Source organism: Eutrigla gurnardus, assembly GCF_963514095.1.
Source record: "Eutrigla gurnardus genome assembly, chromosome: 2".
NCBI lineage: Eukaryota > Metazoa > Chordata > Actinopteri > Perciformes > Triglidae > Eutrigla > Eutrigla gurnardus.
Window position 1 is genome coordinate 16,753,332 of NC_139916.1, and position 15,366 is coordinate 16,768,697.

The window sequence follows — 15,366 nt, forward strand, 5'->3', positions numbered from 1 at the left end:
TATTTGGTGCGACATTGAGGTTTCCATTCTGTCATTTAAAAAACATACTTGTTCAAAGACACAACTCACATAATAACCAAGACAAAAAAAAGATTAAATTGAGTATGAATATGGACACAAGAAAACAACAACGAATGCCATGAAATAAAATAAAATAAAGTGAAATAACAAAAGATAAACACAGACAAGATGTCGTATGCAATTGAAGCGTGACACAGGACGAAATACTAAATGTGAACAAATGAATGAGCCTAGTATTGCTGCTGTATGAATGTTTAAGCAATAAGATATGAAAATGTCTCAGGGTCAAATGAAGTTTGATGTCACAAAACCACCTTTACTTAGCCTACTACTAATCTAACAGGCTGATATGAGAAACAATCGGTTATTTTTGAGTTTGTGCACTTTAACACTGGACCAAATCTAGATTATGAACTTCAATAAGTATGTTTTCCACAGTTTTAGAGAAGTCTATTGTCACAGCAGGTTTATTCTCATTAGTGGGACTGCCATTAGTCTACTACTTACAACAGATCATTTTACAACTGCTAATGACTTTCATCATCACCATGTTTGACAGCAGCATGAGTGTTTTAAGCAGCAGGGGTCATTTGTCATAACCATTATCGCGACGCGCCACCAACAAACCCCCAAGTCTTTTATCGTAGATGAAGTATAGCTGGGGTGGAGGCAGAGAGGGGGGTTGACCAATAGCGTCGCAGAACCGTGTACCTGTCCGCCGCAGCTCGAGCGCCGATTGGTCCGTTCGCCGCGCTGCCCCGAGGTGACGTCAGGATGAGCCTGCTGGTGAGGGTTGCCAAGTACAGATTCCGTGTGAGAGCGCTTCGAGTTGTAGAGACGGACAGACGGACGGCCGCTGGACCCTACGGACTGTTACATTTCAGGTAGGAAGGACTGCCACCACACTGTCGTGACACGAAACTTTAAATGTGACTCTTCCCCCGAAGGCGAGGTGGATATTGGAGCGTGGTTTCTCGCCAAGAGTTTTTTGACAGCCGCTTTTCTAACGACATTTATCAGTAACGTTAGCTAACATTAACGTGCGCTGTACGTTCACGCCTTTATATGGGGGGGAACCTTTCATTTAAAGCAACGTTTTGACAACTCTTCTTTGAGGGAGATACTGTGACTCACTAGAAGTCGTTTTTTAGCGTCACTACATGGGGCTGCTGAAGTTGACCGTCGGCCTCGTCGTGCAGATGTAACGTTAACTGTCAATCACGCAAAGCACCTGACCGTAACTGGAGGGATATCTGAGGGACTGAAGTGATGGACTGCTTATCTTCTTCCATACAACCCCCAGTATAAATAACTATGAATTTATATAATGTAATAAATTCAAGTACAGTATGATCTAATAACTTTGGGCTTGGTTGTGTTATTACATTTTGTTTTTACAGAAGAAAGGACATGAAGGTGTTTTCCGTAAACATGACATGTATTTGTAGTTTTCACCCCTTCCCTAATTTCCCTTTCCCTCTGTTTCCTTCTCCCTTTCCCTCACCTCTTCACCTCTATTGTCTATGGGATCTTGTCTGCTTATCAATGAATAAGCTCCCTTTAAGAGGAGATTTGTTGTGCGTCATTGACACCAGCTGATCAATTAGACTGCTGTTAGTAAATCTCTCTGTGTTCGCCGGTCAGCCAGTGAATGCATGGGGTTAATAGATCGAGGGCAGTGCAGTTTCTGGAAAGGCACCAAGAGCCTTGGTTAAGTGAGCGATGGTGCGGATCAGTTATTCTGAAATTAATTTTGGTGAAGTGAACAAGTTAATAACTGCATCTCCCCTGCTTTCTCTCTGTTCATGCTATTAAACATCTTACTATTGGCACGCAGGAAAAAGCACACGCCCCCACTGCAGGGATCTTTTGACAGTTTGACCCAATGAATCATTCATTTCACTAAATGTGTGAATGGAGTTTTGTTTTGCAGGCTCCAGCTTATTTGAGCTGTATGCATTTCACCGCAGTCAATGTGTTTATCTCTTCCTGATACACCCAGATTTCCAAAGAAACAATTATAGCAATTAAGAAAAAAAAAAGGAAAAAAACATTTGGGGTTAGAAAAAGGATTACCTTTCCTCGGAAATGCATTATACCGTATGAAATGTGATCCCAAACCTCGGAGAGAATGGTCTCGGAGAGCTTTAGTGTTCAGACCAGATTTCTGATTGATCAGGAGGGTCCTGTGTTCTGCAGCTCTGAAAGCTTTAAAAGCTCAGAGATGTAACTATGTGCCTGACGTAACGAGGCCCTGGAAATAAGTAGTAACATCACTATACAAAGTATTTGTCTTCTGGTGTAGTGAATCTGCTTTAGCGTGGATGTATGTCGTTGTTCTTAACTTGGCAGCAGAATTCCTCACAGCTTTGAGTTGAGATATGACATGATAGTAGTAAACGGCAGCCAAAACAAAACAATATCTGTCGGCGTTTAAAGACAAATCAGAACTTGTTAGTTTGTTATCTGCACTTCAGAAACACGTTTGTTCAAGTTGTAATTTCACTTTCAGTTTGTCTGTTCATGTTGTTTGTGTGTGTGTGTGTTTGTGTGTGTGTGTGTACGCAAGGGTTGCCAAACACCATTGCAAGTTTCACGCTCTGACACCATAACCACATGTCCTTTCGTCACATTTAACTGTGGTCGTATGTGCGTGTGTGTGTGTGTGTTTCTTCTGTCCACTGCACAACACAGGAATGGGAAACCAGTGAGTACAGCGACCCTGTTTTGTGTAAACCTTAAAGAAAGAATGAGTGTTGCATGTCACATACTTGTCAAGGAATGTGATGATGGTATCATGCATCTTCCTATCTCCAGCCTCTTTGATCCTTTTGCTTCTTGGGTTTTTTTGTTTTGTTGAGCAGCTTATATTTACCCATTGGCCAAAACTCATGTCATCGGTGGACATGGAGGGGCTGTTTTTGGCCTTCTACATGCTCATACGATACCTGCATGTGTCTCTCTCCTCTACTCTCCCACATTTTTAAACTTGCCCCTAGATGTCTTAAACTTGAACCTTCACCTCGTTTAAAGCATTTGCCTGTCAACTTTGTTCTAAAAAACCCCAGTTGTTTGAAATGTAATTTAAAACGTTGTTTGTTGTGCCACTGAAGTGAAATCCAAGTGTTATGAAGAAGATTTAGGTGCACGTTGTTTTTTCCTGTAGATTTTGAAAATGAACACAACCACTGACAAGCGAGGGTTGATGCATTCATAGAATTCATATTACTTTAGTGTTTAAATTACTTTGACGATCAATGTCACACATTCTCAGTGCATTAATTAACATGAATCTCCATATGAACGAAGTGAGATGCTTCAAACAAGCAGTATGTGAAAGCTGCTCTGCTCTGCAGTTTTTCTCTGGCGGCTTCAGTGTTTCTTCAAAATGGTGCTGTGCTGTTGCACTTCTTTTTTAGTGTCACTTACGACTCTCTACTCTACTTACTACAGATGTACTGTAATTCCCTGCCTAAATAATAATGGCCAGGGGAAAAGATCGGAGCTGTTAACTAGTATTTTTATTTTCTTAATATATCTTTTCAGTGCATGAATTAATCATATCATTAATCAAGCCTTTATCACAGCCTAAAGTAATGTTTGATATAGCTTTTTTTTAAATGTTATAGTCAAAAAAGTGTTTCAGGTTATATGAATTTGAAATAGAGGAAAGCAAACAAATCTTGACATGTAAGAGGCTTTAATCATCAAATGATTGATATTTGCATTTAAAACTTCTTAAATAAGAAATAAATGACTATTTGCATAGTTTTCAAAAAATATGTATGTAATGTACAGCTATAGTCAGTTAGTAAGAGCACTACACACACAATGTCAACAACAATCTAAAAAAATGACCCTATTCTTTGCACAAAAACTGTCCTGTATTCGTTTGTGTTTTTCAGACATTGATCTACTCCAGATAATTTTTCAATGAAAGCATTTGAAAGAAAATCATGCTCTGTAATGGATCCTCAATTCTCAAAGAAAGAGACTGGTGTCAAGTTGAAGATGTGCAGAGGAATAGAGTTACAGTCTGCTATGTATTGTTTGTTTATCTCCAACACTGGCTATTAGAGGAACAAAGGCCACAATACAGCAGATTTACTGGCAAAGCTTTCACACACATTTAAACTGAACTTCCTCTTTCTGCTTCCTATAAGCACATGACTTTGCATGCCAAGTTTACAGATACTTCCTTCTGCTTCAGTTGCTTTAAATGGCATGCAAAATGCAGTGGCCGAAATAATGAATGATATCAATGTAAATGTTCAACTGTACACTTTTGAGTTTATATCAGATGCTGTATGTAGTGTTTACCTGATCAGGTTGTATCGCGTTTCATTGCCTCTTGGGTGTGATATGTCCTTCTAATGCATATCCAATAACTACACAGCCGATGCTTTTGTGTGCGTGTGTGTGTGCGTGTGTGCGCGTGTGTGCGCGTGTGTGTGTTTAAACTAAACATAACAATGCAGCGAGCCATTGAAGTTGACCAGAATGATTCCCACCTTAGCTGCCACTTGCCATCAGACACTAAAGAAACGTCGACTCTCAGATACCATAGCAGCTCCTTTGGGTTTCCTAGGCAACATGTATAAAGCCTTCTGACATTAGTGAAGGCGGCGAGAGGACCATCATGTTTATGTGTGCACGTGTGCAGCAATCAATGCACCTTAATGCAGCTTGAAGAGGTTGTGTCCTTTTACGCATTTCTTCCGAGAAAAACAGCAGTGTTAATCCTACCACTGTGTGTTGCTTAATGCCACTCATACGTGACATTCGGCATTTAAATGAGTTGACTCTGAACTAATAGTGAAATTATTAATTCCCCCCATTATATAAATGATTTAATGAAATGGCTCTCGTACAGTCCAGAACAACACATTACATCATCTCCCATAGACAGACTGTGAAGTTGCCAGGCAGGCAGCAGGAACAGAGGAGGAGCGAGGCATGCTGATATGAACAGGGCTATTTTAGTCTTGCAGGTCTTGAGTTAAAGGCACTTTCTGGGTTTAGATGTTGATAGCTGTGACAGCAGGGCTCTCTGTGATCATCCCCTGCTCATGAGCGTGTGGTGAGGACAAACATCTGAACGTTAACTTCTTCTGAAAATAATGAGCGAGTGAGACAAAAGTAGAATTAACGTTGCTTGTGTCTTTTTTTTGTTTAAACTTGTAAAGGTAGGAGTGTGTTTATGCTTTACACCTTGGAATTATTTTTGATTTGGCCCAGTTTTTTTTTATCACCTCCCTTAAACTTGAGTATTACACAAGCTCAGTAAAGTCTCACACACATTACAGATAAGCTGACATTGTATAGATAGATAAGCTTTGGAGTTTGGGCTCTTCACGACAATGTGTCTTTCAGACAGAGGCTCATCTTCGCGTTTCAGTCATACAATTGTGTGACAATGCCATTGTTACACCAAATAAAGCACCAGAGATGTATCCAGCTCTTACACTGCTTGGCTATGGTTTTGAAAAATGTAAACCACTGTATATTTGAACTCATTCTTCTACACTAACAGTTGGGTTATTCGAGTGACTATATAGTTTAGTAACCTAGTAGGTATTGGCCATGACTTTTAGCCCTCTCTACTACAAATTCTACTCTCATCATACTTGAACATGACTGCAGGACAAATCTCCCTAACATGTCAGAATAAAGAAAATACATTCTGTACATTTTGACCAGTTCTTCTGCACTGTCTGCCATGTTGAAAGTAGCAACATTGCAGCAACCACCCTAAAGATGCAGGACTGACCTGTGTTCTATATCCTCTGTCATGTTATCTCTTCTGCGTGTGAAAATTGGAGGAAGCAGAATTTACCAAATTTTTAAACCACCTGCCATGCAATTGTCTCAGACTAACCACATTTTGCAACGGTCTGTTTCTCAAGCTTCCTGTAATATTGTAGGCTAACTCTCAGGCTTTGAACAGTTATCTTTTTGGCATCATCAGATGGGATGGTGCTAAACAATTAGTCAATTACTTCACTTTATTGTGTGACCACAACACACCCACAGGGCTAATGCAAACCTCAGCCATTAAACCATTAATAGAATCAACTATAAAAAAAAGTGGGCAGTGAAAGTACATATTGTATTATCTGCAGGTGGGGGATTGTTATATGTCGGTATTAATGAGCTTCTCCCCCTTGTCCTGTTTTTTATTTCAATAGTATTGTTTCTGACCGTAACACTAAGAAGATGCCACTGGGTGACGATTGCCATGCCTGGAAAAAGAAGACCACAGATGTGAAGGATCAGTATGACTTCAAAGAGATCCTGGGAACGTAAGTGTGTCAGTGCCAGTGGCAAAAACACTTTTGTTTCCGCTTTGCTTTTTCACACGCTGGGAAACAATGTCACGGTTTGAATAAAGGCTGCATGTTTTTTACATTTTAATCATGCATTTCATGCATATCTGTTAGCCTTTTTCCAGAATGGACAAAAGACAGAAAAATTGCATTTGTTTTCTTTCTGACCCCAAAGCTTTTGTATGATTGATTTTTAGAAATGATCGTGCAAGTATTTAGGCAGTTGATTAGTTAATTATTGCTCTACTAACTCGATAGACCCTATTTGGTCAGAATTGACCACGAATACATTACAGCACAGCAAGCCTTCTGACAAGGTTTTGCTGTGTTTTGTAAATGTGTGGACGTATATGTAAGCTGGGCTGCTCCCGTCAGTGTCCCCAGATAAACAGCTTTGTCCTTAATCGGACACAACAGGCTCTAATGGGAACCTGATGTGGTGCAAAAAGCACACATGTGGTAAGTGTTTCCACCTTTGAGTGGTTTGGTAACTTCATGGAACACATAACCAATCTGCTTATGCCAAGGTAGGTGGAGCGGCACAGAGACGTTTGTGTTAATGTGGATCAGATGGTGCAGTGCATTTTGGTAACATATTTGTCTTGGCATGAATCTGGATGCACATTTTCAGCTGCTTAGACCGCCTCTTTTTGCAATGCTAATGCAAACAGCTGTTTTTGTACTTCTTGTTAACGCTTCTACAAAATCATATAAACCTCTGTAACATTTTAAAAAGCCATATTTAAAGTAATTATGACAGTCTGTCAGTGCTGGTTAACGATTACCACTGTCAACAAACTAGCCACAAAGCATTACATTGAGAGGCTGATAATCAGCTCTCTGTGTGTAAATGATTTGTAGACAGAACATTAGAAACGTGTCTTAAGCAAATGCAGTTCAAAGGGGAACAGTAACACTGCATATGCGTACTGTGGAGTTGAGTTAACACCTCTGGCACGGTGTCAAAGAAAACTCAGTTTGATACACTTCACAAAGATGGAGCTATTACTGGACTGCTATATTAGATTGCATTCAATTTTACAGATGTACTTATGTATTGAAGTAGTTACTCTCAAGGTTTGCACCAAGGCACAATACAGCTAGACCTACTTCATCAAAAATGAATTATTAAAGGTAGCACAACACAATTTAACTACACATTTACAGTAATGAGTTTTACTTGACCTCATGTAGATGACATCCAATTCTAGTTTCACGGTGTGTTTTGTCTATGTAGCTGGTGAGACATTTAGAGAGGGGTAGGGCTGGTTTTATACTGTGAGGCATGAGTTTTAAATGTTATTTTAAGACAATATTTCTTTTTTCTTTTGTGTGTTAGTTCTGATGGATCTATCTGTGCCGTAACTGCTGTTCTGCTTCTCTTGGTGCCTTGGAATCTCACTTAAACCTCTTAACTTTTGAGTGTGTGTGTGTGTGTCACGGGTGTGTGTCCATTTGTCTCAAAATGGGAATGCTTGGTTTTTGGAGATCATGATGCAATACCTGCTACTTGTCGCTGCATCTCTCACCCCGACTTATATGGCAGTCTATTCTATATTCACGCCAGTGAGCATGAACATAATTACAGTAGCTACAAAGTCCACTTGTTAAAACCCAAGTGTAATTTGGCACTTGCAATAATAGAGCATATTCTATCACCAAGACAGGACCAATCCTGTCCTCTTGACCCTTTCTGGGGTTGACTTTGTCCTCCTGTCTAAATGGTCCTGCTATCCATCACACAATGAACTGTTTGCCAGGCTTTCCCAAATTGGCAGAAGCAATTTGGACCCTAGTTTATTCCCAAGGAACAAGTTACTCTGACAGCGCAACTTTGAAGCCTACTACTCTGTCTTATGATCCTTAATCATATCTGCTGAGTGTCATAAGACAGGATGTTTATCCAAGGTGTCTCACTCGATGCACCTTTTACAAATACCCACATCCTTGTTGGCCCAGGGTTAAGTTACGTGAACACAAACTGAATCCAAGATTAAACCTAAGCATGTTTTGTCAGTTTTTGAAGCCTTCCTTAACCTTCATTTAGTCCCTGATGCAAATACAGTTCAACGAAATTGTGTTCGCCCAATGAAAAGGACTGAAGTAACTCACTCATTATTTCTACTGTAAAAGCCAAATTCCTTCTGCAAATTTCAGCAAGGTTGAACAAAAAATGCATTAGAAAGAACAACAGTGGTCCTCAGTCCAAATAACTTAATAGGGATGACTGGAATGTCAATGTTAATGTTACGCAAACTAATGTGGCTAGTGACTCTAATATGTGTAATATGTATTAATATTTCCAACTTAAAGTCTGATTAATGAAATGTTTAGATAATTTTGCCTGCACCATACATACTGTAGACACAAGTGGGATATTATATGCAGCTAAATATAGCAATATCAAACCAAATTTAATTTGCATATATATATATATATATATATATATATATATAAAAGCACAACTGATGGGTGCCTACATCAAAAATGATTTCCGGTCCCTCAAACCCACTGATTGTCATCCCTCCACTTTAGAGCAGAGGTTGTTTATGGAGAGATCACCAGCTCGCCACATCACTCTGCCACATTCATTCGCCATTGCAGGATTGTTGTCTTGGTAACAACAGGAAACACTTTCCATAATGGACTCAAACAGTCACTATGGAAACAAAGTTTTTGATTTGCTATTAATAATCCTCCAACCGGTGTATATGTGTGCATTGTGCAAGAGATGAACTCACTCTCTCTTTGACAGAAAAACAGAAAAAAATCATCCAGCGTCATCCAGATATTAATCTTTATTTCTGGAGCCTGTTTAGATGTAATGAATACTTTTTTAGAGCATGTGATATGATATGGTACACTCGCAAAAACAAATAGTTCTTACATTTGATTATGTCTTTAAAACGTCGGACGTAGGAGACACAAATAGTAATGATAAACCAGATACCAGTAGTCCTGTGAATCCCCAGCTGCTGCCACATGTTTTTGTAATCAACACAGATGGGAATTAATAATGCACACAGAGGCAACCGCACTGTCACTGCAATGAACTCAAATCCTCTTTTGCCCCCCTTCTTTTTCTCATTTCTGTTGCTTATGTTAATCTAGCCTCACCCTCTCTCTCTCTCTCTCTCTCTCTCTCTCTCTCTGTCTCTCTCTTTCTCTCTCTTTCTCTCTCTCTCTCTGTCTCTCTCTCTCCCCCCCCCCCCCCCCCCCCAATTCATTATGCTTTATTGGTATGATTGTAAGAAAGACAATATTGCCAAAGCGTCAAGTAATAATAATGAGACTTGCTGTGTGTGTGTGTGTGTGTGTGTGTGTGTGTGTGTGTGTGTGTGTGTGTGTGTGTGTGTGTGTGTGTGTGTGTGTGTGTGTGTGTGTGCTAGTGTGTGTGCGTGTGTGTGTGTCTCTGTCTTTCTCTCTCTGTACTAAGCTCCATTTTAGCTCCCCATCCCTGTCACCTGCTCTATCACTGTTTCCTGGTTTGCCACTGTGTTCGCTGGGTTATTGTCGATAACAATCTATACTTCCAGTTACATTGTTGGTAACATTAAAGCAGCTATGTCACAATTATCTGCTAGCTTTTGCTCTCAAAATTAAAAGAAAAAAAATAAATAAAACAACCTTTCATGCCATGTCATACGTTCACAGGAATACCCACCCCACCTTCTTGCTGAGAATGTTTGGGTTCCCTTGGCTTAATTTAAAATATTGACTTTCCCTGCACTCTCCAGCATATATTGTTCAGTATCTCATCATTCAAACCTGGCTGCTTATATATTCATAGGTCTCGTATTTGGGAAATTGATATTGATATTTTCTGTATTTTGCTGTAAATCTATTACATGACAGCAGAAAGTATTTATAGCAATGCACCAATTCTACTTTCATGTCTATCTCAAACAACTCACGGGTCGATGACAGATGTAGTCATTAGGAATAAATATCTCTGAATCGGTGTTTCCTGTGATATAGATGTCATATACTGTAGAATGTGTTATTATAAAGATCCCTAAATGCAATACAGCAAACCGCAACGCTGTGTTTTGTTGTTTGTTTTTTATTTCAACATTCCCACACTTGGCTGATGGCCCAGTGTGGGAATGTTGCCTTTTCTGACATTTGAATGAATGCAGAGTGCAGCGAGGGGAATTCTTGGCATTTACAGCCCAGAATACATTGCTAAACACCGAGGAGATGGAGTGATGGGGTAGGGGAGGAAGTAGGGAGCGTGGTGTAATCATCTAAAATCGTTAGGGCTGATGGATTAGCCCCCGCCTGTTTCTGTCACTCATGTCGAACGATGACCCAGCAGCCGGCGCTCACTGGCCGTATGATCAGCTTATTGGCCAAAATTGATTTAGGAAGCATGTGTTTGTGGATGAGGGAGAGACAACACTTGTTTTGGTCTGTTTTTCCGCTCTGTTGTGTACGTCGACGAGTGCATATGTATTTGATAGTTGTTCTGTATGTTCTTTCCTCTACTAGAATCCACACAGTGTTTAGATGTTTTTTGATTCACAAATCCAGGGCAGGGACACAGGCAGGGATCTTTTGCTCCAGTTGTGCCCTCACACTCATGCCTCTCAGCTACATTACATGGGTTTTAACGCTAATTTACCACTCGAGCTGAGGGCTCTCTGCTTCTGAGTGGAAAGGTTCAATAACGCCACACTCATTGGCTGTATGTGTGCACTTTTGCCTGCAGAGGCATTAGTAAAAGTCTATAAATTGCGGAGACTCAGCCTTAACGTCAAATGCACTTGAATTAAATTATGACATGGACAACAATAATGCATATTCTGTATGTTATTGCCAAATGTTTACTCCCCTCTCAGACGTATCTTTAACTATGCAACAAACATACTGGCTCATTAATACAGAGAGGTCCGAGTATTTGCGTCTATTATGTCCTGGGGATTCATGAAATACTGTACAAACAGCCAGGTGGTAGATAATATAACAACAACACCATTAGTAAACTGAGGTGCAACACACAAAAGCATATGCAGTGAGTCACCTATGTAACTTCTATATTTAAAGGAGAAATGTAATTTATTTTATTTAGCTGTATTTGACATATTACTTTATTTACTTTATTAATACCTGCACAGATGATACAGGTTAAGGTGCCACTTCAACTCAAAGGCAGAGGGCATTAACTTGAGTCTGCTAGAACCTTTTACGAACTAAGGAATGTGCTTAAGGTTAAATACAGCATGAACATTCAGAACTTGTGTTGTGACATGCCAAACTGATTGAACATGCATAATTGTGCATTAATATTAACAATCAAATCATCCACGAAGCAAAATGTGTTTTGAATCAATCTTCATACCAAATTATTACGATATATTACAACATATTGTAATGTATGCCTGAACAATGTCTCCGACCCCTACTTTACATAATGATCTGAATCCCTATTGTTAAATGTAATTTGCTTCATTGCGATGTGATGTCTATCTCCCTGATAGACATCACAGGAATGACAGATAGCGAGTAGGCAAAGCAGCCCGTAACCACCCGTCCATTTGTCACCACACTTTAATGTCAGCATGCAGTTCTACAACCTGGAGGTGGAACTCGTTCAGAAATGGGCTACTGTACTATTTTAGTTGCTCTTTCATTATTCATTAGTGTTTGTGTACTGAGTCAGAATAATATGAATTTGAAATGATGAATTAAAAAGCGGTTCCGACAAAAGGAAACAGACACCTTTATAGAGCAGATGAGCCTCCCAGCATGAGAGCTGTCCCACTTCATCTATTTTTCATCTCTGTTTCTCTCTCCATGCTTCTCTTTTTGTGTCTGTCCTAACTCTTCCATCCCCCCATAAGTTTTATTTTATTTATATTACATATGTATTTCATAATCATTGTATTCACGTGATATCGCTTATTACTATTTCACTCGTCCTTATGTTTCCTTAATGATTACTCTTTTTCTCTACAAGGTGTCCCACATGCACACCACTGGCCTTTCTAAAGAATGAGAAGAATGAATTACTTTACTTTTTTTTTTGTTAACCTTCGCTTTTGTTTAATGGTTTTATTGTGTCTAATTTTTTAAATGAGAATAGAGCTAATAATTCCCTTCATTAAAGAGGAGGCACACAAATTGCACCTTAAAGCACAACAATTTACAATGTCTGCCCTTGTAATTGTCTCAGCCATAAGAGCCATCATTCTTTTGTAATGCTACTGCCTCTCTCTCTCTGTCTCTCTGTCTCTCTCTCTCTCTCTCTCTCCCTCTCCCTCCATCTCTCTTCTAATCTCGTCTCTCTGCATCTTTTTCTTGATTTAGCGCTCAGACATTATTCATGCTCAATGCGTGCAGATACCCTCCTTGTCACCTTCGAGCTAAATGTTCAAGATATGAAATAAAATCACCTAATGATTAGTTGCAAGAATAAATCACATCTCTTTTTTGAACAATGACAACGTGAAACAATTCCCAACCCAATCCTGAAAATCCATCCCTGCTTATTGCACCCTCAACCCTTCAGCCCTGCCCTGACCTAATTCGAACAGAAGCCTACGTCTCAGTACAGCTCAGCATGGCATAGCCTGCAGTTCTTGGAATACACACACACACACACACATACACACACACACACACACACACGCACACACACGTATGCCCACACTGCCTGGCCCACTTATGTAGCTCCATCTGCTCACAGCAATATATCCCCTCTAACAATTTAAAGTACACTTGCAGGCTTGTCGCGCACATCTTCCCACAGTCCTTTGCTATTCTTATAATCCCTTATTGCCCATATTCTTCACATTACAAGCGATCCACATATCAGCAAACTGGTATGACTTTCCTTGTGCTTTTTTTAATCTCTGGTCCTAGAAATCCATAGGGAAACCAGTTATTTGCTTTGCAGCTTAATTACAATCCACTATCTAATTTGGATATATTGTTGTTGTGTGTGTGTGTGTGTGTGTGTGTGTGTGTGTGTGTGTGTGTGTGTGTGTGTGTGTGTGTGTGTGTGTGTGTGTGAGAAGCAATCCCTTTCAGTAAGTTGAATTAAGTAGTATTAATTGAGCCTCTAAACAGCTAATGCATAAGTACACAATACTCTGCATCCACCTCGGGGGTACTTTGTCCTCCCGTCGGACTCGTGTTTCTGTCTGCCTGTAGCTTGACATAGTTGAAGTCTGACGTTTGCACTGGTTTCGGCTCCATTTTCCTCTCCCGGGCAAAATATTTGTGTTGGGCTCGCTAGATGTTGAGCATTCTTTTGCAGCTCCTTGTTAATTTGGTCTGTCTTTGGTGTAAGGTGATAGCTTACAGTTGGGTTATCAGAGGTTTTTTAGTTCAAAAGACTGGCCTATGTTGCTGCTGGAAACTGTATTGTTCAGAGCGTTGACACGGAACTAGACTAGAACCAAACCAGCTAAATCTGGCGGAGGAACTGTGTAGAGATACAGAGTTGATAATAATAATCTGTGTACAAAATCCTCTTTCTATTTAAGAATTAGCTCCTAATAAACCACATAAACCTGTTCACCATATCATCTGAGTGATCAGGACACTTCAAACATTTAACAATGTATAAGATCTCATCACACAACCACGATGTACATCACACACTGACCCTAAACAAAGTCAAAACATTGATATGTATACCTAGATTTACCGTTGTTTGCATTTTACATAATTACAAAGTCATTCCCACATTCAGAGTGACCGATGGACAGAAATGTTTGTGAAATAGGGTGGGGAGGAAAAGTCGGAGAAATATTGGAAATCCAGTGTCCTGATATCAGTGCACAATATTTATGTGTTATATTTCTTAATACGGTCATGACATTTCCTCTGGGTGAGCCATAGTGTGGACTGTGGAGAGCAGTGCACTGAGGTCTTCAGCCAAGGGACAGTAACTGGCAGTGAGTCAAACATACCAGCACCATGGCAACACTCATATGAAGAAGAGATTATTAAAATGAGAGTGAGAAAAACATGACGGTACCAGGAGATCATAGTCAAAGTAGACGAAATGTTTTTCAGTTCAGTATGCAACCAAAGCAATAATCAACAGCATTAACGAACTAATTAACTTAAACCTGCATTAGCTAATTTATTTGTCCACTTGGGGGCAGTACAACAAGCTGTAAATGCAACATATATTTTTATCATATAAAGTTGATGTGGTGAAGAGGTTCTTTAGAGTATTAGTAGCTAGAAGTAACATTCATGTCTATATTAAATCAAGCTCATACTTGCTTACGCTAAGTTGTTATACATGTTTTAATTTTCAGATAAGATGAGCAATTGTTGTTTGGTTTTGCAGGTCTTTGTGTTTGGAGGGCCCACAGAGCAAAGATGGTCTTTTTACGTGTCAGGGCCAGAATCACAGTTGGGTATCTCTCAGCTCTGATTGGACCAGATGGTCCACCCCTATGTCTCTCTGACCTTTCCACGGTTACCATTTTGTCATCTGCTTGCATACTTTCCTGACCAACTTCCCAGCAGGACAGATGGCACAATTGGTTGGATTTTGAGAATTGTGGGATTTATAGGGGAAGAAATACATGAAATATAGTCGGGAAGCTCTGTATTCCCAAACCACCACCGCATTTTAGGAAAGCTTCCTTTGATATTGAAAATCTTTAGTACTATTTGAGTTCACTTTAACACATGCGAATTGTACCGTGCATGTCTGCCTTGGCACAGACACCTAGGCAACACAGCAGATGGTAACAAAGGACAAAAACAGTTTTCATAAAAAGAGAAGAGAGTGTAAGAGCATATAGAGAGTGGGCCCTGCACGGCCCTGCAAAAAGACCATGCAGGTTGTGTTTGTCTTGTGATAATTGCATGTAAAATTGTCTCAGTACCGGTAATAACAATATGTTTACCGTCTTTGTTGTTGTTGTGATTGGAAATCCCCGGAGCCCCGCTGGTTTTAACTGTGTGGAATTAACCACAGCTTCTTATAATGGTCTGCTAGTAAACGTTTGCATTTATGTGCCTGTGAGTTTGTTGTATGCGCACAAACGTG

General features: G+C 39.8%; 1 protein-coding gene across 2 annotated transcripts in view; it reads left to right on the top strand.

Moving 5' to 3' along the window:
* The first annotated feature begins 756 nt into the window (after positions 1-756).
* Positions 757-15,366, top strand: part of camk1b (calcium/calmodulin-dependent protein kinase Ib) — a 31,091-nt gene continuing 16,481 nt past the window's right edge. The window contains exons 1-2 of one of the 2 annotated variants that reach the window (XM_084021122.1): positions 757-905; positions 6,210-6,323. In XM_084021122.1, coding sequence (XP_083877248.1) covers positions 796-905; positions 6,210-6,323 — 224 coding nt within the window. In that variant the 5' untranslated portion in view covers positions 757-795. Of the gene's footprint in view, positions 906-2,610; positions 2,729-6,209; positions 6,324-15,366 lie in introns of those variants that run through there. The other variant, XM_084021123.1, reaches the window with a different exon arrangement.